At 41.2% G+C, this 22,267-nt stretch overlaps 1 protein-coding gene across 9 annotated transcripts in view; it reads left to right on the top strand.

Moving 5' to 3' along the window:
• Nucleotides 1-22,267, top strand: part of CDK12 (cyclin dependent kinase 12) — a 135,436-nt gene that overhangs the window by 43,168 nt on the left and 70,001 nt on the right. For all 9 annotated transcript variants that reach the window (XR_003550608.1, XR_335621.3, XR_335623.3 and 6 more), the window contains 2 exons: nucleotides 12,487-12,543; nucleotides 13,188-13,289. Coding sequence is in view for 5 of the 9 variants with exons in the window: in XM_006155889.3 (XP_006155951.1) it covers nucleotides 12,487-12,543; nucleotides 13,188-13,289 (159 nt within the window). In the remaining 4 variants the exon portion in view is untranslated. The remainder of the gene's footprint in view (nucleotides 1-12,486; nucleotides 12,544-13,187; nucleotides 13,290-22,267) is intronic.

Consider the following 22,267-nt stretch of genomic DNA (forward strand, 5'->3'; position numbering starts at 1 on the left):
ATTTGTGTGGAATCTAGCTATCTTAACCACCATACCAGTGGCTAGCCTGGAGCTCAGGATTTAGCAGGGAAACTAAACAAACAAATTGCTCAGTTTAGTTAACATTTATTAATCCCTTTATTTATCTATTTATTTTAAATTTGGAAACACCTGGAAAGATACAGTCTTGAGGATTGAATAGGAATTTATTAAAAAAAAACTGATAATGGGTGATTGAAAAAAGTTTTTAATTGCGAGACGATGTGTGTGCTTACCAGGGGACTTGGGGGAGAGAGAGAGAGCACGCAAGTATTCCCCAGTGGGGTATTGTCATACTACAATCCCCTATCTTTTGTTTCTCCATCTTATTAGGATTTGGGGCATGTAAGCACATGCACCTGGCTGGCATGTTTCTTGGGCCTCCAGGGTCAGGCTTCAACTCACAGTAGGTCATGTGGAATCCGGTTCCCTACTCATGGCACTTAAGTCCTGAGCTACGAGACTAGCCCAACGGGCGGTGAAAGTTTTAGAGAGGAAACCGCATGCACAAAAACACACAAAACATGAAAATAACTTTCTGTGCAGATAGCAGGCCCACAAGCATGGTGAGTGTCCTTAAAACCCACTGGACCTTTTGTAAGAAGTGTGGCAAGCACCAGCCTCATAAAGTGACACAGCACAAAAAGGGCAAGGATTCTCTGTACGCTCAGGGAAGGTGGTGTTGTGACAGGAAGCAGAGTGGCTGTGGTGGACAGACTAGGCCTATTTCCTGGGAAAAGGCAAAAACTACAAAGAAGATTGAGCTGAGGCTTGAACGTGTTGAGCCCAGCTGCAGATCTAAGAGGACGCTGGCTATTAGAGATGTAAGCATTATGAACTGGCAGGAGATAAGAGAAAGGGTCAAGTGATCCAGTTCTAAGCCTCATCTTTTCTATTATGAAGACAACAAAATCTTGAGGCGAATATTCACCTCATTCGATTACAGTTGGTCTGTTTGTGAGGGAATAAAGAAATCAATGAAATTTCCCTTTTGAGGAAATTTGATTCATAGTAAAAGTAAAAAAAAAAAAAAAACATGAAAATAACATCTTATGTATTGAAAAATGTAAACAGATCAACATTGCTAGTGCAGGAAAAATAAAGTATGTAATAATAAGAGATGAAGTTGGTTATTTATGAGAAGCCAGTTTAAGGATCTTGTGTACCCCACTAAGGAGCCTAAACTTTATCTGTAGTTCAAAGGGGGCCCTCAAAGTGTTCTGATTTGGTTTTTTTTTTTTTTTTTTTTTTTTAATTATAGAAGTAAAACATTTTAAATAGTACTTAAATATCTTATTAACAAATAACACATGGTTTCTGTATCTGTGTCTCACAATTCTCGTTATAGGTGGAGGTTGGTTGAGGGGCCAGCAGTTGGCGTAATAGTTATGTTGCTGGACTCTCATGTGGTCTACTGTGGTTCGAGTCCCAACCCGGTGGCTCAAACACATGCCGGGTGCATGTGCGCATGTGCCCAAGATCCCAAGAGGAGAATGGAGGAGAAGGGATTGCAGCGTGGCCATCTCCCCTGGGGGATGATTTCTTGCTTTCTGTCTCTCTGTCTTTTTCTTTTGGGCATGTGCATGCGCCCTATAGCAAAAACCTCTGCAAAAAAGAAACTAAGTTGGAGGTTGGTGACTCTCCATTTAAAGTAAATAATGCATCAAGAACTTGGTGATGATGGCTGTCACCCTGCAGCTTTCTGGCCTTTAGTAGTTTTCTTCATTTGCCAGATGATGGTACATGGACTTGCCAGAGAGTGGAAGAGGGAGAGAGTACCCCAATGGGGCACGGTCATAGTGTAGTCACTTCTCCATATCTCTGTCTTGTCAGGAATTTGGGCATGCATGCATTTTTTTTTTTTCTTTCTTTTATTTTTGCTTTTTTTTTTTTTTTTTTTTAATGTATATTTTTGCCACAGGGCACATGTATTCACTGGAGATGAGACAGAGAGAGAAAGTGAGAAATCTTCCCTCAGCAGGGAGGACCGTGCTGTAATTCCTTCTCCTTCATTCTCCTCTTGGGGTTGTTGGGCATGCATATACCCCACCGTGTTTTTTAGGCTACTCAAGTTAAAATTTGAACTATGCAGTTGCCCATGTGAAATATGGCCCTTTAAGCCACTAGGCTACAGCATCAACCCAACTCACAGGTTTCTGAATTGAGAAACTAGCTAGATAGATGTCATTACCAGTCAACATAAAGAACAAAGAAGAGCAAGATGGATGGGGTGAGGAGTGAACCCCTTTTGAATAGCTATTGTTATATCTGGGGCATCTAATAGGCAGATCCAGAGTAGCAGTGTAGATTTGGAAGTTACTGAGCATAGAAAAGATGTCAGCAGTGGAACCCAACTGAGATGGTTCGAAAGATATAAAGAAAATGAGAGAAATATTGTGAGTCTAAGATAGGGAAGGTTATGGGCTAGCAAGTGATATCGTGGTTAAGGCACTAGACTTCAACATAGCGGAGTGCAGTTCTAATCCTGGACCTGGAGACTTGCTTTCTCACTTTCCTTCTCTCTCTGGTGAATTAAAATAATAATAATAATAATAACAATAGTAATAGTAAATAATCCTTTAAAAATTGTCTTTGTTATTATTAGTATTATTTAATTTGTTCAGAGACACAGAGAGAGGGGGGGAAAGTGAGAAAGCTAGCTACCAAGTCTGGGACTCGAGTCATGGTTGGCCATTTGGGAACCCAGTGCTCCAACCACCATGCCACCGACTGGCCCAAGTAAATAATTCTTTTTTTTTTTTTTTTAAGAATTATTTTTTATTATTTAACTTTATTTACTTATTTTATTATTTTATTTCATTTATCATCATTATTGTTTAATTTGACCAGAGAGAGAGAAAGGGAAAATAGGAAATAAGCCTCTAGGTTTGTGACTCAAACCGTGGTTGGCCATGTGGAAGTCCAGCACTTCAACCACTATGCCAAGTGCCAGCCCCTAACTTTATTTATTTTTAATTTGACCCGGTAGGGGCAGAGTGTGTGTGTGTGTGAGAGAGAGAGAGGAAGTGAGAAAGCAAACTGCCAGGTCTGGGACTCAACCATGGTTGGCTATGTGGGAGTACCAGTGCTCTTAACCACCATGCCATCTGCCAGCCCCCCAAGTAAATAACTCTTAAATTAAAAAAAAAGATAGCCAAGTTTAAGAAAGGGTCATTGCCTAGGGCCAGCAGGTGGCATGGTGGTTAAGGCACTGGACTGCCGCATGACCAACTGTGGTTTGAATCCCAGACCTAGCGGCTTGATCTCAATGGTTGCATGTGCGTGAAAGTCCAAAATCCTGAGAGACAAATGGAGGAGAAGGGATTATGGTGTGAGCATTTCCCTTGGAGATTAATTCTCATTTTCCCTTCTCCATGTCTCTGGTGAACTCCTATGCCTTATGGCAGAAACCTAAAAAAAATTAAAGGGGTGGCCATAGATAAGTTAGAAGACCCAAGAAGAGAGTCTGAAAAGTAAAAGGCTAATAGTGATGTTAGTACATTGTAGGAAATAAACAAATGGGTAGCACAATCAATGAGAAGGTAGTGGTGGGTGTGTCTTTAATTTTTTTTTATTTTAAAGAAGGTAGAGATTTGAACTTTATTATTTATTTATATTTATTTTATTTAATTTTATTCATTCATTCATTTATTTATAATTTGACCAGAGAGAGAGAAAGAGGGGAAATGAGAAAGCAAGCCACCAGGTCTGGGACTTAGACTGTGGTCAGCCGTGTGAGAGTGTCTAGCACCTTAACCACCATGCCACTTGCTGGTCCCATATTTATTTATTTTTAAGAGAGTTTTTTTGCTGTGGGGTATATGTGCTTACTAGAGAAACAGAGACAGAGAGACAGAAAGCTAGAAATTCTTCCCCCTAGCAGGGGTGGCCACGCCATAGTCTCTTCCAATCTCCTCTTGGGATTTTGGGCTTGCACCCACACATGCCTAGTGCGAGGGATTTTTTTGTTTGTTTTTTTCCTTCTTTCTTTTTCTTCCCGCATCTGTGGGTCTCTCTCTTCAGATGCAGGGGTGGCTCCCGTATTAAGAGTCACCTTGGATTTTACAGCTTCCTCTTCTGATTTCTTTTGGGATTCTTTTTGTTTACTTAGATCCTTTTCTCCTGTTTCTAACTTGTCTTTTTTTCTTTTTAATAATTATTTTATTTTACTTTATGTATTTACTTATTTTAAAAATTTGACCAGAGAGGGACAGAGCAAGAGAGAGAAAGAGAAGGAAAGTGAGAAAGCAAGCCACCAGATCTGGGACTCGAACCATGGTCAGCCATGTGGTAGTCTAGCACCCTTAACCACTATGCCACCTGCTGGCCTAAGATCTTCTTTTACTTTCAGCTTCCACAGTTTTGTGTTTTCTCATCTCACTTTTTTCTTTCACACTCTTTTCTACTGCCTTCTGGGCCACAATCTTTTTTTTTTTTTTTTAATTATTTTTCATTTTATTTATCCATTTACTTATTTTATTTTTACCAGGACCTGAACCAGGGTTGGCCATGTGGGAATGTCCAGCGCCTTAACCACTACGCCACCTGCTGGTTCCCTGGGCCACAATGTTAGTATTGAAAAAGGAGTCATCATTTTCATTCTCACTCTACATTAGGGACCTGGCTTATTTTTCTGTTTGTTTTTTTTTCCCTTTCCTTTTCTGGACTGCAAAAATTCATCTGATTCATCCCCACTTTCACCTGAAGAATTTGCTCTGGAATGCTCTTCCATTTTTGTGGGGGCTATCATCATCCTCTTCTGACCCATCTCACTTTTTATTTGATTTCTGAGCTTTCCTTTTAACTTTTTTAAAGTTTATTAAAGTCATCATCATCATTACCACTCTCAATATATTTCCACCTTCGATTTTGCAGTCTTTGACTTTGTATCTCTATATTCAATTTCTTCACTATCATTATCATCAAAACTTGTTTTTGATCTGTCCTTTTTTTAAAAAATCTTGTTTTGAGGTGAATTCTTCATTGTTTTCTGTTGGCTTTACTATAGCAATTTCTTTGTTGGCTTTGTTGCCTTGAACTTCCAAAGACAAATTCTTCTAGTTTCAGGGTATCACCTTCATCAAAGACCTGCTTTTTTTCCTCCTTTTTCTTTCCCCCTTCGATTTTTGAGGTTCCTGTTCCTTCGCAGCACCAGTTCCTTCTGTTTCTGCAGCCAAGGCCTCAAGAGCAGTGTCGTCCTTGGTATTGTCTTCGCTCTTGTTTTTCTGTTTCTTCCCTATTGCTTGTCAGCAACACTCGTGGCCTTTGCTCCTCAGTTTGGTCTCTCACAGACCCACTAGCTTGTGTCCCTCACCCACTTGGTGTCTGCTCCACTATGTCCCCCTAGTGCTCTCTCCTCTTGCACCCACCCTGGCGTGAATTTTAAGCCACTGGGTCCAGGACTCTAACAGTGGTTGACTACATGGGAGTTCAGCAACATAATCATTACGCCATCTGCTGGTCCCAAACTTTTTCATTATTATGTATGTATTTAGTTTGCTATAGAGTGTAAGCACTTACTGGAAAGATACAGAGAGGGAAAGTGAGAAATCACCTTCCAGGGAGTATTATCTTTTCTTTTTTTATGAAAGAATTATTTTATTTAACTCTATTTACCATTATTATTCTAACATTTCCAGAGAGAGATGAGAGAGGGGTAAGTGAGAAAGCAAGTCTCCAGGTCTGGGACTTAAACCGCAGTTGGCCATATGGGTGTCCAGCACCCTCAACCACCTTGCCACCTGCCAGCCCCAAGTATTTTCTTTTTCTTTTTCCTTTTTTAACTTTTTTTCTTTGCAGAATTATTTAACTGTTTATTTTTTAATTTAACCGGAGAGGGGGAGGGGGCAAGAGAGAGAGAAAGAGAGAAAGCAAGCTGCCAGTCCAGGATTCAAACCGCTGCCGGCTGTGTTTCACCAGGGAGTATTTTCATGCAGCAATGCCTTCTCCCCCATTCTTTTCTCAGGATTTGGGCATGCACATACATGCATTCAGTGTGTTTTTCAAGTCTTAAGATCTGAGACTTGAACTGCACAGTTGTCCATGTAGGATCCAGCCATCTTAACCTCAACACCACCTACTGGCCCCAAGATTTGAACATACTTAAATGCAAAGGGGAAAGAAAATTAATGAAAAGGGGAAATATTGAAGATTCAGGAAAGAATCAATTAATTTTTTTTCAGTTTTTTTCTTTTATTGCCAGAAGCCATGTGCACACATGTGTACACGTGAGAAAGAGAAAAAGAGAAGAAGTATCCCCCAACAGGCTGCAATCCTTTAATTAAATTAATTAATTTACTTACTGGAGTGATTTTTGCTGTAGGGCATGTGTGCTTGCTAGAGATACAGAGAGACAGAAAGTGAGAAATCACCCCTCAGTGGAGACAGCCATGCTACAATCCCTTCTCCATTCTTCTCTTGCGATTTTGGGCACACAAGCACACACAACACACCCGGTGTGAGTTTCATGCTGCCTGTTCTAGGACTCTAGCTGTCATCATCATGTGAGAGTCCAGAGCCATAACCATTGTGCCACCTGCTGGCCTCTATAAGATCCTTTTTTCTCCATTTCTTTATCCTTTCCGGATTTGGGGCATGCATGCACACATACTTGGCATGTTTTTCAAGCGTCTGGGGTTGCAGTTAGAATCACGGTTGGACATGAGTGGTCCAGCTCCCAATACACAGCACTTAAATACTGCATCACAAGGCCAGCCCTAAAATTTATTTATTCATGATAGAGTGTGTGTGCACACACACACACACATGAGAATTGAGGTATTGAGAATTCATGGTATAGTGCAATCCCCCTTCCTTTAGTCCTTCTGCCCAGATCCTACCCAGTGGATTTTAGGCTCCCTGGGCTGAAGAACCAAAGTAATTTAAAGGAGCAAGTTTCTAGAGGCTATGGGATCAAGGTCACCGATGGAGGGATTGATTATTTTTGGGCAATAAAAGAGGTTGACACACTTTTTCTGTAATTGAAGGGAAAGAACAAAGTAAGGTTATAGATGCAAGTAAGTTTAAATGTTAAGAATCTCTCACCTTATGGCTTTTCTTTTTTCTTTGTTTTAATTGCCAGAGATTGCTTGTGATTGCTAGGGAGAGGGAGAAAGGAAACGCCCCCTCTAGTGGAGCGTGGTCACATCATGCTTCAGTTTCTTCCATCATTCCATCCTTTCGGAAGCTTGGGCCCACCTACGTGCATACGTATCTGGTATGCTTTTCAAGCTTCAGGGCTTGGATTTGAACTACAGATGGCCACACAGTATCCAACTCCCCCATCTACTAGGCTGTAGGACTGGCCCTTTCATTTTTTTCAGTGAGGAAGCTCATTTTATTTTCTCTTTCTCACTGTCTCTGGCAAGCACATGTGCCTTATAGCAAAAACACTGAAAAAAAAAAAAAAAAAGAATGAATGTGCTACACAAATTTAGATAAATATGATTAATTTAAGGTTATTTTCCAACATTTTGTCATGCAATTTCTTTTCTTTTCTTTTCTTTTTTTCTTTTTAAGAGAGATTTTTGCTATAGGGTATGTGTGCTCACCAGACAGACAGAGAGAGACAGAAGGCAAGAAATCACCCCCCAGATGGATAGCCATGCCACAATCCCTTTTCCTCCATTCTCCTCCCGGGATTTTGGGCATATACACACATATACCCAGTGTGAGTTTCAAGCCACCAGGTTCAGGACTTTAACCACAGTTGACTGAGTGAGGTCTAGCAATGTAACCATTACGCCATCTACTGGTCCCTTGTGATACAATTTCTTTTCTTTTTATTTGCCAGAGGGTATATGTGCTATCTAGAGAGAGACAGAGCAAGAAAATACCCCTCAATGGGGTGTGGTTACATTATAATCCCTTCTTTATTTCTCCATCTTGTTGAGATGGTGGGCTTGCATGCACATGTACCTGGGAGGTTTTTCGAGCCACTGGGGCCAGGATTTGAAATGTGGTCAGCCATGTGGGATCTGACTCCCTTAGGGCTGTAGGGCCAACTGTGTGTTACAATTTCTTTCTTTCTTTCTTTTTTCTTTCTTTCTTTCTTTTTTCTTTCTTTCTTTCTTTCTTTCTTTCTTTCTTTCTTTCTTTCTTTCTTTCTTTCTTTCTTTCTTTTTGTAGAAGTTTTTGCCTTAAGGCATGTGTGCTTACAGGGTGAGGGTGAAGGTGAAGGAAAGAGACAATGTGAGAGAAAGTGAGAAATCGGGATAGTCATGCTGCAGTCCCTTCTAGAACCTCCATTCTCCCAGGATCTTGGGTGTGCACATACTTGGACCTGGTGTGAGTATCAAGCCACCAGATCCAGGACCTGAATCACGGTCAGCCATGTGGGAATCCAGAGATTTATTTATTTATTTTAAATTTGGCCATAGAGGGACAGAGGGAGCAAGTGAGAGAGAGGGAGGGAGAAAGCAAGCTACCAGGTCCAGGACTTGAACTCCAGTCAGCCATGTGGGAGTCCAACACTCTTAACTACCACACCACTTACCGCCCTCCCCACCCCCACGATTTCTTAAAATATTTTTTGACATTACTTTCAAAGATAGAGTACTAAGCAGAGTGCAATGTAGTTATAATCTTTTTTTCTTTCAATTTGCTCCAATTCTCCTAAGGTAGATGGCCGTGCAACAGTCTCTTTTCCTCCATTCTCTTAGGATATCTGGCATAAATACACATAAACCCAGCATGTACATCAGGCCACTGAGTTTGGAACTTGAACTAAGCAGTCAACCATATGGTATCTAGCTGTCTTGACCACTATGTCACCTAGCTAGCTCCATTTAGGATTCTTTTTTTTAAATCTCTTTTAAAAATAATTATTTAAATTTGTTATTATTATTTTTAAATTTGTTAAAGAGCACTTGTGCTCACCAGAGAGAGACAAAGAGAGTGAGAGAAAAAGCAAGCCACTAAGTGTGGGACTTGAACTCAGTTTACCATGTGAAAATTCAGCATCTTTAATCACTACGCCACCTGCTGCCCCTTTGTTATAATCCTTTTATTTTTATTTATTAATTTTTAAAGGATTATTTTATTTAACTTCATTTATTTATTTAAACTTTTTTTCCTTTTTTTTTTTTGGAGAGGTTTTTTGCTATAGGGTGCGTGCGCTCGCCAGACAGACAGAGAGAGACATAGAGACAGAAAGCTAGAAATCACCCCCCAGGGGGGATGGTCACGCCGCAGTCCCTTCTCCTCCATTCTCCTCTCGGGATCTTGGGCGCACACGCGCCCGGCGTGAGATTTAAGCCACCGGGTCTGGGATGAGAACCACGGTCGACTACATGGGAATCCAGCGACATAGCCATTATGCTAACTGCTGGTTCCCTTTTTTTTTTTTTTTTTGAGAGGTTTTTGCTGTAGGGTGCGTGCGCTCGCCAGAAAGATAGACAGAAAGCAAGAAATCACTTCTGTTCTCCTCTTGGGATCTTGGGATCATGGGCCCGGTGTGAGTTTAAGTCACCAGGTCCAGGACTCAGATTGTGGTCGACTACATGGGAGTCCAGCGACATAGCCATTATGCTAACTGCTAGTCCCTTTATTTTAAATTTTGACCAGAGAGTGATAGAGGTGGGGGTTGAGAAAGCAAGCCACCAGGTCCAGGACTCCAACCACGATTGGCCGTGTGGGGGTCCAGCATCCTTAACCACCACACCACCTGCCTATGATTCTTTTAAATGAGTGATTTTCAAAGTTTCTCAGTCCAGCTACATTGACATCACATGGTCGAAATTCAGATTTATGGGTTATGACCTGCTGAATTAACATTTTTGAGAATGCTGCTCAGGAAACTTCTTATAAGTTCTTGAAATGAGAATTTGAGAACTTTCTCTAAGAGAAACATTATTAGGTTGTCAAGAAAGCCATGACACATTTTTTCTTAGAAAAACACATCATGACTTTCCTGATAACTTAATATTAAGGCGATAGTCTATATCTTTTTATCATAGGAGGTGGTGGCAGTATGTTTGTAGAAGGGGCTCGTAAGAGAATTGAGACACTGATATGGTTAATAAGTAATTTGCATACAGTTTATATTTTACCATAGTTTTAAAGTATTTTAGGGACCAGCAGTTGGTGTAATGGCTATGTCTCTGGACTCCCATGTAGTCGACTGCAGTTCAAGTCCCAGACCCAGTGGCTTAAACTCACACCGGGAGCGTGTGCATGGGTGCATAAGAACCCGAGAGGATAGGGCCGACAGGTGGCATGGTGGTTAAGGGTGCTGGACTCCCACATAGCTGACTGCAGTTCAGGTCTGAGACCTGGCAGCTTGCCTTCTCACTTTCTCTCTCTCTCTCACTCTGTCTCTCTTTGGTCAAATTAAAATGAATAAATAAATTAAGTTCAATAAAATAATTTTTAAAAACCCAAGAGGAGAAAGGAGGAGAAGGGATTGTGGCATGGCCATCCTTCCTGGGTGTTGATTTTTCGCTTTCTGTCTCTCTGTTTTTCTCTGTCTTTCTGGCGAGCGCACGTGCCCTATAGCTAAAACCTCTCAAAAAAAATATTTCACTTTATTTACTTACTTATTTAAATTTAACCAGAGAGGGAAAGTAAGGACGCAAGCTGCCAGGTCCAGGACCCGAACCAGTGTCAGCCATGTGGGAGTCAGCGCCCTAAACCATTACACCACCTGCTGACCCCTATTTTACCATATTTTTTATTTTTCTATTTTTTAAACAAATATTTGCCAGAGGGCTTGTGTATGCAAGAGAGAAAGAGTGAGATAAAAGAAAGAAGTGGAGGCCAGCAGATGGGGTAGTGGTTACATTGCGGGGCTCCCACATGTCCAACCATTGTTAAGAGAAGGGATTGCAGCAAGGCCATCCTCCCTGTGGGGTGATTTCTCTCTCTCTCTCTGGCAAGTACATGTGTCCTAAGTGAAAAATCTCTAAAAAACAGGAAAGAAAAAGTGAGCAAGCATCCCCTGATGGGAAATGGTCAAGCCTAATCCATTTTCCTCATCTCTCCCTCCTGTTGAGATTCTGGGACATGCAGATATTCCACACAGATATGCCTGGCTTGTCTTTCAAATTGCTATATCTGGGATTTGAACTGCATACTCAGCTATGTGGGATCCAGGTTCCTTAACCACTATGTCACTGACTGGCCCTGCTTGAGTTATTTTAAAGTAAATTTCAGACATCATCCCATATGACCTTAAATTATCTAACTATTTCCTAGTAACTTCTAATACCCCTGTACAAATTTTATGTATTTTAGTTATATGCAAAATGTCTTTTGCAGCTAGTTTTTTCAAATCAGAATAAATCAAGAATTATGGAGTATGTTTGCTGGGCCTCTTAAACCTCTATTAATCAAAGCAAACACTATTTGAATTCCAAACCTGGGGGCTTGCTTTCTCACTGGTGAGCACATTCATGTGTTCTATACTAAAATAAATAAAATCATGTTTAAAAACCTTAAAACTCTGTTAATCTAGAACAGTCTATTTTCCTTTTTTTTCCCCCAATAATAAGTATTCAGTCTAGTTCTAGTAAGTTCTAGTCACTGTTGTTTATCAAGTAATGAAATAAATACTGAGTTAAAAAGTCAAATCTGGGGCCAGCAAGTGATGTGGTGGTCAAGGACGCTAGACTCCCACATGGCTGACCACTGTTCAGGTCCCATACCTGGGGCTTGCTTTCGTGCTTTCTCTCTCTCTCTCACACACTCCTTCCCTCTCTGGTCAAATTAAGATAAATAAAGTTAAATAAAAATAATTCTTAAGAAAAAAAAAATGGTCAAACCCAAAAAAATAGTGGTGCCCCAAAAAATCCCAAGTTATTATGAACTGGAATAGTCAAAGGAGGATTAATCAGGGAGAATGACCTTTAAGAACAGAACTGAGGGGAACCAGCAGTTAGCGTAATGGCTATGTCGCTGGACTCCCACGTAGTCGACCGCGGTTCGTGTCCCGGACCCGGTGGCTTAAAACTCACGCCGGGCGCGTGTGCGTGTGTGCCCAAGATCCCGAGAGGAGAATGGAGGAGAAGGGATTGCGGCGTGACCATCCCCCCTGGGGGGTGATTTCTCGCTTTCTGTCTCTATGTCTCTCTGTCTGTCTGGCGAGCGCACGCGCCCTACAGTGAAAATCTCTCCAAAAAAAAAAAGAACAGAACTGAGAGTAGAGGTTAACATTCATTTGTGGAAATTACTTTAATTCCCAAATTGGTACTTGCATTTTTTTAAAGAATTATTTTATTTAACTTTATTTACTTAACTTTATTTTAATTTGACCAGAGTGGAATAGAGAGAGAGAGAGGGAAGGAGGGGACGGAGGGAGGGAAAGTCAGAAAGCAAGCTTCCAGGTCCAGGACTCGAACTGCAGTCAGCCATGTGAGAGTACAACACCCTTATCCACCACACCACCTGCCGGCCCTGGTACTTGCATTTTTTTTTATATACTTTGGAGGTCAATGCTATTGCTGACAAAAATAATTGTTTTTTGCTTTACAGTGGACAAATCAAACTAGCAGATTTTGGACTTGCTCGACTCTATAACTCTGAAGAGAGGTAAGGATTTATCAGAATTCTATATGAGAAATAGAAGAGAATCTTTCTTGGATATTCTGGTATTCTGCAAGTTGCAACAACTGTCAGAGTTCCCTGGTAACCTGAACATGTTTCCATCTAGAGTCTAGAAAATAAATTCTGCCTAAATTTTTGTATTGGCTCATGGCTGTAATAAGTCTGTTCAAATTAGAATGGAAGTTTTTTTTTTTTTTTTTTGGAGAGGTTTTTGCTATAGGGCGCATGTGCTCGCCAGAAAGATAGAGACAGAGAGACAGAAAGCGAGAAATCACCCCCCAGGAGGGATGGCCACACTGCAATCCCTTCTCCTCCATTCTCCTCTCGAGATCTTAGGCACGCGCACACATGGGCCTGGCGTGAGTTTAAGCCACCAGGTCTGGGAATCGAACTGCGGTCGACTACATGGGAGTCCAGCTACATAGCCATTATGCTAACTGCTGGTCCCTGAAGTTATTTCTTTTTTTCATCTCCTACTTTGGTCTAGTTTACTTTGGGGCTGTTAGGTTCCTTTGAAGCTGTTTAACAGTCTTCAGTTGACAGCTATTTCTATTTGCATTTAGTTGTATGAATAATTTTCACCAGAAGTCATTTTAAATTTATGTTATGGTTGTTTTTTTACATTTTAGTCGCCCTTACACAAACAAAGTCATTACTCTGTGGTACCGACCTCCAGAGCTGCTTCTGGGAGAGGAGCGTTACACACCAGCCATAGATGTTTGGAGCTGTGGGTAAGGGTCTCTTAATGTTTTCTTTTGTTTGTAAATTCAACATATTTTTGACAAATATTCTGTTTTCTCTCTACATTGGCTATTTGCAGGTCTTATATTTGAAAGGATGGGTGTAAACTTTTGACCAGATTTCAGGTTGTTGTTTTTTTACTTTGTCAGAGGGTATATGTATTTGCCAGAGAAAGAGAGATGGAGAAAGAGGAAGTATCTGCCAATGGGTTATGGGTATGCCACAATTCCTCCTCCTCTTTTTGTCCAGCCTCTTGGGTTTTGGACATGCAAACATATGTGCCTTTTGTGTTTTTCAAGCTACCAGGGCTGGGATTTGAACTGTGTGGTTGGTCATTTGGGATCTGCTTTGTTAACCACTAGACCACAGGGTCAGCCCAGAACAATAATATCAAAACACAGTTCTTTCTTTGTTTCTTTTTTTTTTTTTTAACTTTATTTACCCATTTATTTATTTTAATTTGACCAGAGAGGGACAGAGTATGGGAGAGAGAGAGAGAGAGAAACTGAGAAAGCAAGCTGTCAGGTCCAGGACTCATACTGCAGTTGGCCATGTGGGAGTCCAGTGCCCTTAACCACCACATGACGTGCTGGCCCCTGCAAACACATTTCTTTTAAGCATTTTCTCAATTCTCTTTTTAAAAAAAAAAAAAAAAAAACTTTGTATGAATTGAAAGCAAAATGAGGTATCCAAATAAGACCCTTAGATTGTGATTGATTATCTCTAGCCTCTTTTTTTTGTATTTTGCCAGAGGGCATGTGCTCTCACTGGAGAGAGACAGAAAAAAGGCAAGAAAGTATCCCCCTTGGAGGATGATCATACTGTAATCTCTTCCCTATTTTTTTCTCCCTTTGGGATTTTGGACATGCATGCATATGCACCTGGCATGTTTTAAAGCTGCCAAGTCCAGGACTTGAACCATATAGTCAGCCATGTGGAATTCTTAACCATGACATTCTCTCCCAACCCCTAAGCCCTCTAGTGTTTTATTTACTTATTTTTAAATAATAATTATAGGAATTAGCAGACACGTAACGGTTATGTTATTGGACTCCGACATGGCCAACTTTGAGTCCTGGACTCAGCGGCTTAAAGCTAATACTGGACACGTGTGCATGCTTGCCTAGAATCCTCAGAGGAGAAGGGATTGAGGCACGGCCATCCCTACTAGGGGTGGGGGGATTTCTTGCTTTCTGTCTTTCTGGCAAGTATACGTTCCCAATAGTAAAAATCTCCCTTGGGAAAAAAAAAAGAAAAGAATTGTTAATTAAATTATTTTTTAAAATTTGCTATAGGGTGTGTGTGCTCATCAGAGAGAGAAAGAGAAGGAAAATGAGAAAGGAAGCCACCAGACTGGGGATTCAAACTGCAGTTGGCCATGTGGAAGTCCAGTACTTTAACTACCATAGCACCTGCTGGCCCATAATGTTTTGTATATGTTCTCTTTATTATACCTCTTCATTTAATTTTGTTTTATTTCCTTAGAAGAAACTAAGTCATAGGGCCTGCAGGTAGCATGATAGTTACTATGCTAGATTCCCACTTGGCTGACCGTGGTTTGAGTCCTAAATTGGTGGCTAGAGAATCAGACTGGGCATATGTGCATGCATGCCCAAGATCTTAGGAGAAGGGATTTCGGTATGACTGTCCTCTTTGGGTTGTGATTTCTCACTTTCGCTCTCACTGTCTCTGGTAAGTGCATGTGCCCTATGAGCAAAAACGTTTAAAAAAAATGAAGAAACTAGGTAATTTTTCCTATAGAGCTTCTCACAGTCTGGATTTTGCTGGTTGTAACCTCATGGTGTTTTTCTTTTTTCCTTTTAAAGAATTATGTAATTTATTATTATTATTACTATTATTTACTTTGACCAAAGAGAGAGAGGGAGTGGGGGGAGTAAGAAAGCAAATCATCCAGGACTTGAACCATGGTCAGCCATGCATGGAAGTCCAGCACTTTAACTACCATGCCATCTGCTTGCCCAGCCTCACGTTGCTTTTTAAGCATGATTCTCTCTCTCTCTCTTTTTTTTTTTTGGCTATAGGGCACCTGTGCTCCCCGGAAAGACAGAGACAGAAAGCGAGAAATCTCCCACCCAGGAGGGATGGCCATGCCACAATCCCTTCTTCATTCTCCTCTCGGGACCTTGGGCATGCACTCACACACGCCCGGCATGAGTTTTAAGCCACCAGGTCCGGGACTCGAACCGTGGTCAACTACATGGGAGTTCCGTGACATAGCCATTATGCTAGCTGCTGGTCCCCTAAGCATGATTTTTTATCACTTTTATTTTCTGTTAATTGTAGGTGAATTCAAACTTTCTTCCTAATCATCACTCACAGACCCTGTTTTACAGGTGGTTTTGAGTACTTTTTTTCTTGAGAGATTTTTGCTATAGGGAGCATGCACTCACCACAGAGACAGACAAACAGGAAGCAAGAAATCACCCCCCAGAGGTGATTACCACCCTGCAATCCCTTCTCCACTTTCCTCTCAGGATTTTGGGCACTCATGCACATGTGTTCAAGTGGCTGGGTCCAGGACTGGAACCATGGTCAACCAGACTGGAACCATGGTCAACCATGTGGGAGTCCAGAGCCTTAACCACTATGTTACCTGCTGGTCCAAGTACATTTAATAAATGTTTGTAAGTGGGACCAGCAGATGGCATAATGGTTACATTGCTTGGCTCCCACATCATTTACTGGGGTTTGAGTCCCAGACTAGTGGTTTCATACTCACGCCAGGTGTGTAAGCATGCATGCCCAAAAATCCCAAGAGGAGAAGGGAGGAGAAGGAATTGCAACATGGCATCCTCTCTGGGGGATGATTTCTCCCTTTCTGTCTTTCTGTCTCTCCGATTAGCGCATGTGCCCTGTAGCAAAAATCTTTTTTTTTTTTTTTTTTTAGGAAATACTTACATAAAAGTAACATCTATTTGGCTAGTCCTGTGGAACCAATCATGTAGAAAAGGTAGGATTAGGCTAGCCATTGGCTTGTTCGTTAAGGCCATTGGATCCCACATGGATGACTGGTTCAAGTTTGGACCCAGTGGCTTGAACAACATGGCAGGTGCATGCTCATGCATGTCCAAAATCCCAAAAGGAAAAGGGATAGAAGCATGCCTTTTGCTCTTAGAAGTGCTTTCTTACTTTCTCTTTCTCTCCCCAGCAAGCCCATGTACCTAAAAAAATTTTTAAAAAAGAAAGAAAAAAAGAAAGAAAGAAAAGTAAAAAGGTAGTGTAAAGGTCAATTCCTTCATTTCATTTATCAGTTTTCAAAATAACGAGGTGGGAGCCGGCAAGTGGCATGGTGGTGGAGGGCGGCTGGACTCCCCACATGACTGACTTCAGTTTGGACCTGGCAGCTTGCTTTCTCATTTTCTCTCTCTCTCTCTCACTCTGTCTCTCTCTGGTCATATTTAAATAAAAAAAAAGAAAGAAAGTGAGCAAGAGAGAGAGAGAGGAAGTTAAATAAAGTAATTAAAAAAAAAAATAATGAGATGGTTTCTGAGAAGCCTCCAAATATGGCTGAGAGGGTTTTTAAAATGTTATTTATTTAATTTTATTTATTCATTCATTTATCCTTAATTGACCAGAGAAAGACACCGAGAGAGAGAGAGAGAGAGAGAGTAAGCAAGCCACCATGTCCAGGGTTGAGTGGTAAGCCATCTAGGAGTGTCCAGTGCCCCAACCACTATGCCACCTGCTGGTCCCTTGCTTTTGTTTCTTTTTTGTTTTGTTTTTGTAATTTTAGTTTCATTTTGAATTCATGGATTTAAATACATTTGTGTGGTTTAATCCATTGAGGTTATTCTGTTTATTCCTGTTAAAATTTTCTGGTATTTGGCCATTGAGAACTTATTCAGATTAATTCTTAAATTTTTTTGACAAATCACAGTAGTTTTTAGTTTTGTTTTGTTTGTTTGTTTGTTTTTTAGAGAGATTTTTGCCAAAGGGTGCATGTGCTCACTGGAGAGACAGATAGAAAGCAATAAATCACCCCCCAGGGAGGATGGCCATACTGCAATCCCTTCTCCATTTTCCTCTCAGGAGTTTGGGCACAGCACATACAAATGCCCAGCGTGAGGTTTAAGCGACTGGAGTAGGGACTCAGACCGTGGTGGACTATGTGGGAGTTCAGCTATGTAACCATTATGCCATCTGCTGGTCCCCATAGTAGTCTTTGATAGCCTTTCTTTTCTGGTTTCAGGCTCATCCTACTCATTTCCTGCCTCAGAATCAGCCATTTCTCTTAGGAGTCTCAATTCTCTTTTAGTGAAAAGTGATACTTAGAGATCATAATTTGGGCATTAGGATTATAGATATATTAAACGAACCATGTTAGTTGTTTCTTATGTTGTGTGTTTTATGCCCAGCCACACTGTCCTTGACCTCTATATACTTTGTGATTCTGACATATACACTTCCCAGTAGAGCATGTTACTTTTTAACGTTCTTTTTCTTTTTTTATCAATGTTAGTTTTACGAGGAGCACTACAGGGACTTTATTTCAAAATTTAGCAGGGTGGTGGAGAAAAAGCATTATTTTTGCAGTAGCCTAACCAAATCAAATGAAGCTTTAGTTAAATTTCACTGACTCAAGCTGAGTATGTTTGTGTTCTGGACTATTTGCTTTAACAGTATTAGCATTTAAATTGTCACAACTAGGCTCTAAAGTTAACGCCCCATTAAGATGCATGGGGAAAGTTCATAGCTCTGTTGGTACTATTATTTCAGTCTGTGCAACCTGCCACCTCAGTGCAGTAGAAAAGTGTCGATTACATAATGAAGATGTCTTTCTGACTGAAGGACTGGAAACTGAAATAAAAAAAACACAAAATACAATTGGAAATGAAAATGATAGAAGACTAGGGTTTTTATAAAGTCTAATGACTTAGTGAACTGGGATTTTTGCTTGACTTTTGATGTGATTTTACTTGTTTGGTGTTCCATGGTGGTCTCTGAAGATATTATAGGATGTTTTTTACAGAGAATTGGGAAAGCAATTTAGTATGCAGATCGGGAGAAACTAGAGAGATTAGTACAATAAATTATACCTGGAGTCTGGAAAACATAGCTGTTTTGTTGTTTGTTTGTTTGTTTGTTTGTTTTTGAGAGGTTTTTGCTATAGGACACGTGCGCTCGCCAGAAAGACAGAGACAGACAGAGAGACAGAAGGCGAGAAATCACCCCCCTAGAGGGGATGGCCACGCCGCAGTCCCTTCTCCTTCATTCTCCTCTTGGATCTTGGGCAGGCACGCACATGCGCCCAGCGTGAGTTTAAGCCACCGGGTCCGGGACGTGAACCGCAGTTGACTACGTGGGAGTCCAGCAACATAGCCATTACGCTAACTGCTGGTCCCAACCTAGCTAGTTTCTTTTTTGTCCCCCACTAATTTTTTTTTTTTTTTTTTTTTTTTTTTTTTTTTTTTTTTTTTTTTTGAGGAGGGTCGAGTTGTACTGTATCTTGTGTTTTATCAGTTGTGACGACACTGTATTTGGAACTTTATTTAGCAGTTAATTTTGAAAACAATTAAATTTTACTTTTACTTTGCTATCTCTGAATATGATTTGAAAGAATATTGGAAGAAGGGACTCTCTGTGTGGCTTGATAGTTAGGGAAGTTGAGTCTTACATGGCTGACCATGGGTCCTGGACCAAGGGGCTTCAAATATCCTCTGGGTTCATGTGTACCCAGAATCCTGAAAGGATGGAGAAGGGATTACAATATGACCAAGTCCCTTGGAGGATTGCTTTCTCCTCCTGTCTCTATCTCTGTCTCTGTCTCCTTGTGACAAGCACACCTACTCTCTGACAAAAGTTTAAAAAAAGGAATATTGGGGGAACCAGCAGTTAGCGTAATGGCTATGTCGCTGGACTCCCACATAATCGACCGCGGTTCGCATCCCAGACCCAGTGGCTTAAAACTCAAGCCGGGCGCGTGTGTGTGCATGCCCAAGATCCCGAGAGGAGAATGGAGAAGGGATTGCAGCATGAACATCCCCCCTGGGGGGTGATTTCTCACTTTCTGTCTCTATGTCTCTCTCTGTCTGTCTGGCGAACGCATGCGCCCTATAGCGAAAAAAACCTCTCCAAAAAAAAAAAAGGAATATTGGGAGAGGAATTTGTCTTTTGTCATTTCAGGTTAGTAAATGCTAATAGGTCCTAATTTAAAAGCTAGGTTTGATATACTTCTTAAATTAAGTCAAGCTAAATGATTTCAAAGTAAAACTATAAATTTTTGTATTTGTAAATAAAATCTCATTTTCAAGGTTTTTGCCATAGGGCATGTGTGCTTTCTGGAGAGAGACAGAGAGACACAGTGAAAAGGAAAGTGAGAATTTACCTCCCCAGGGGGCATGGACTTCTCCTTCATTCTCCTGGAGTTTGGGGCATGCATACACATGCGCTGGCATGATTTTCGAGCTGCCAGGTCCTAGACCCTAACCGTGGTGAGCCATGTGGGAGTCCAACACTATAACCATTGTGTCACCTGCTGGCCCAAATAAATCTCATTTTAAAGCACTGGTTAGGAGATTTGTTGTCCTAATGTTTTCTTCCTCTTTTTTTTTTCTTTAAAGAATTATTTAACTTTATTTTAATTTGGTCAGAGAGGGACAGAGTGAGAGAGAGAGAGAAAGTGACAAAGCAAGCCACCAGGCACAGGACCCAAATCACAGTCATATGGAAGTCCACAGTTGGCCATGTAGGAGTTCAGTGCTCTTAACCACCATGCCACCTGCTGGTCCCTCTCCCTCATTTTTTTCAAAAACTGAAATACTTTGGGGACTAGCAGTTAGCGTAATGGCTGTGTTGCTGGACTCCCACGTAGTCAACCACGGTTCACATCCCGGACCCGATGGCTTAAAACTCACACTGGGCGCGTGTGCGTGCATGCCCAAGATCCTGAGAGGAGAATGGAGGAGAAGGGATTGCGGTGTGGCCATCCCCCCTGAGGGGTGATTTCTCACTTTCTGTCTCTCTGTCTCTCTCTGTCTGTCTGGCGAGTGCATGTGCCCTATAGCAAAAACCTCTCAAAAAAAAAAAAAAACTGAAATACTTTGGGTAAACAGAGTATAGATTATGTAATTACTTTTTCTTTGTTGTAAGTTTATTTAGAAATAATTTCAAACTTATGAAAGAGTCTTATAGATATTACATAAACTTTTATAGCCTTTATCTAGATTCACTAATTTTTTCTAAGCTTTTCTGTTTTTACTTTTTAATTGCCAGAGGTTATGTGGCCTCACCAGGGAGAGGGAGAAAACACCCCTCAAATGGAGTGTGGTTATGTTGTAATCTCTTCTTCATCTCTCCATCCCATTGGGATTTGCGGCATGCCTGCACACATGCCCAGTGTGTCAAGCCTCTGGGGCCAGGACTCAATCCACAATCGACTATGTAGTATCCACCTCCCTTAACCATGAGGTTACAGAGCAGACCCTTTTTATTGAAGTACACAGTAAGCTACATTTATGTAAAATGTACAGTTTGATAAGTTTAGGCATAATCCAAGACTTTTAAAAAAATCTTTTAAATTAATTAATTTAAATTTGACCAGAGAGACAGAATGAGAGAGGAAGGAAGGGAGGGAAAGTGAGAAAGCAAACCACAAGGTTCAAGACTCGAACTGCCATCAACCAGGTGGAGTCCAGTGCCTTTGACCACCATGCCACCTTCCAGCCCCTAGTTTAGCCATAATGAATCCCCCAGTAAAGTAATCACCATGACCAAAATGATCTCCAGGGCCTACATGTGTCATAGTGGTTAAGGCACTGGACTACCAGAGGGCGGACTGTGATTTGAGTCCCTGGACCTGGTGACTTACTTTCTCACTTTTCCTCTCTCTCTCTGTCTCTCTCTCTCTGTTTGTCTCTCAGGTATGTATATGTGCCCTTTAGCAAATTTAAAAATAATAATAAAACAAAATTAAAAAATTTTTTGAGAGGTTTTTGCTATAGGGTGCTTGCGCTCACCAGACAGAGAGAGACAGAGAGACAGAAAGAGAGAAATCACCCCCCAGGGGAGATGGCAACCCCACAATCCCTTCTCCTCCATTCTCCTCTTGGGATCTTGGACATGCACATGCACGCGCCTGGCATGAGTTTAAGCCACCGGGTCCGAGACTCAAACTGTGGTTGACTACGTGGGAGTCCAGTGACATAGCCATTAGGCCAACTACTGGTCCCAAAATAAATAATTCTTAAAAAAATAATGATCTCTGAGAACTGCAGTTGGCGTAATGGCTATGTCGCTGGATTCCCATGTAGTTGACTGCGGTTCGAGTCCTGGACCCAGTGGCTTAAACTTGCTGGGTGCATGTGCGTTCATGCCGAAAATCCCAAGAAAAGAATGGAGAAGGGGTTGCAGCATGGCCATCTCCTCTGGGGGGTGGTTTCTCGCTTTCTGTCTCTCTTTCTCACTGTCTCTCTGGTGAGTGCACGAATCCTATAGCTAAAACCTCTCCAAAAACAAAATTATCTCCCCCAAAAGTTTCTTTGTGCCTCTTTGCAATCCCTCTCTTTTCCTGCCTTCCCATTCCCAGGCATTCCACTTTTCTGCTTTTTGTCACTATAAATTATTTTCAATATCTAGAATTTTGTATAAATGGAACTGTAGAATACATACCCCTTTTTTTTTTTTTTTTTTTTTTTGGGGGGGGGAGAGTTTTTTTTTTTTGGGGAACACACCAGAAAGACAGCAAGAATACATTCCTCTACCCGCCATCCCCCCGGGGATGGCCACACTGTAATTTGTTCTCCTCCAGTCTCTTCTTGGGATTTTGGGCACACATGCACATGTGCCCAGTGTGAGTTTTAAGTTGTCGGGTCTGGGACTCAAACTGTGGTTGACTATGTGGGAGTTCAGCAACGTAACCATTACACCATCTACTGGTCCCTATAATGCATACTCTTTTTTTCCCCTCTGGCATCTTCTGCTCAGTGTAAGTTATTTTGAGTTTCATTCA

This window comes from Tupaia chinensis, unplaced genomic scaffold (assembly GCF_000334495.1).
Source record: "Tupaia chinensis unplaced genomic scaffold, TupChi_1.0 Scaffold000477_1, whole genome shotgun sequence".
NCBI lineage: Eukaryota > Metazoa > Chordata > Mammalia > Scandentia > Tupaiidae > Tupaia > Tupaia belangeri.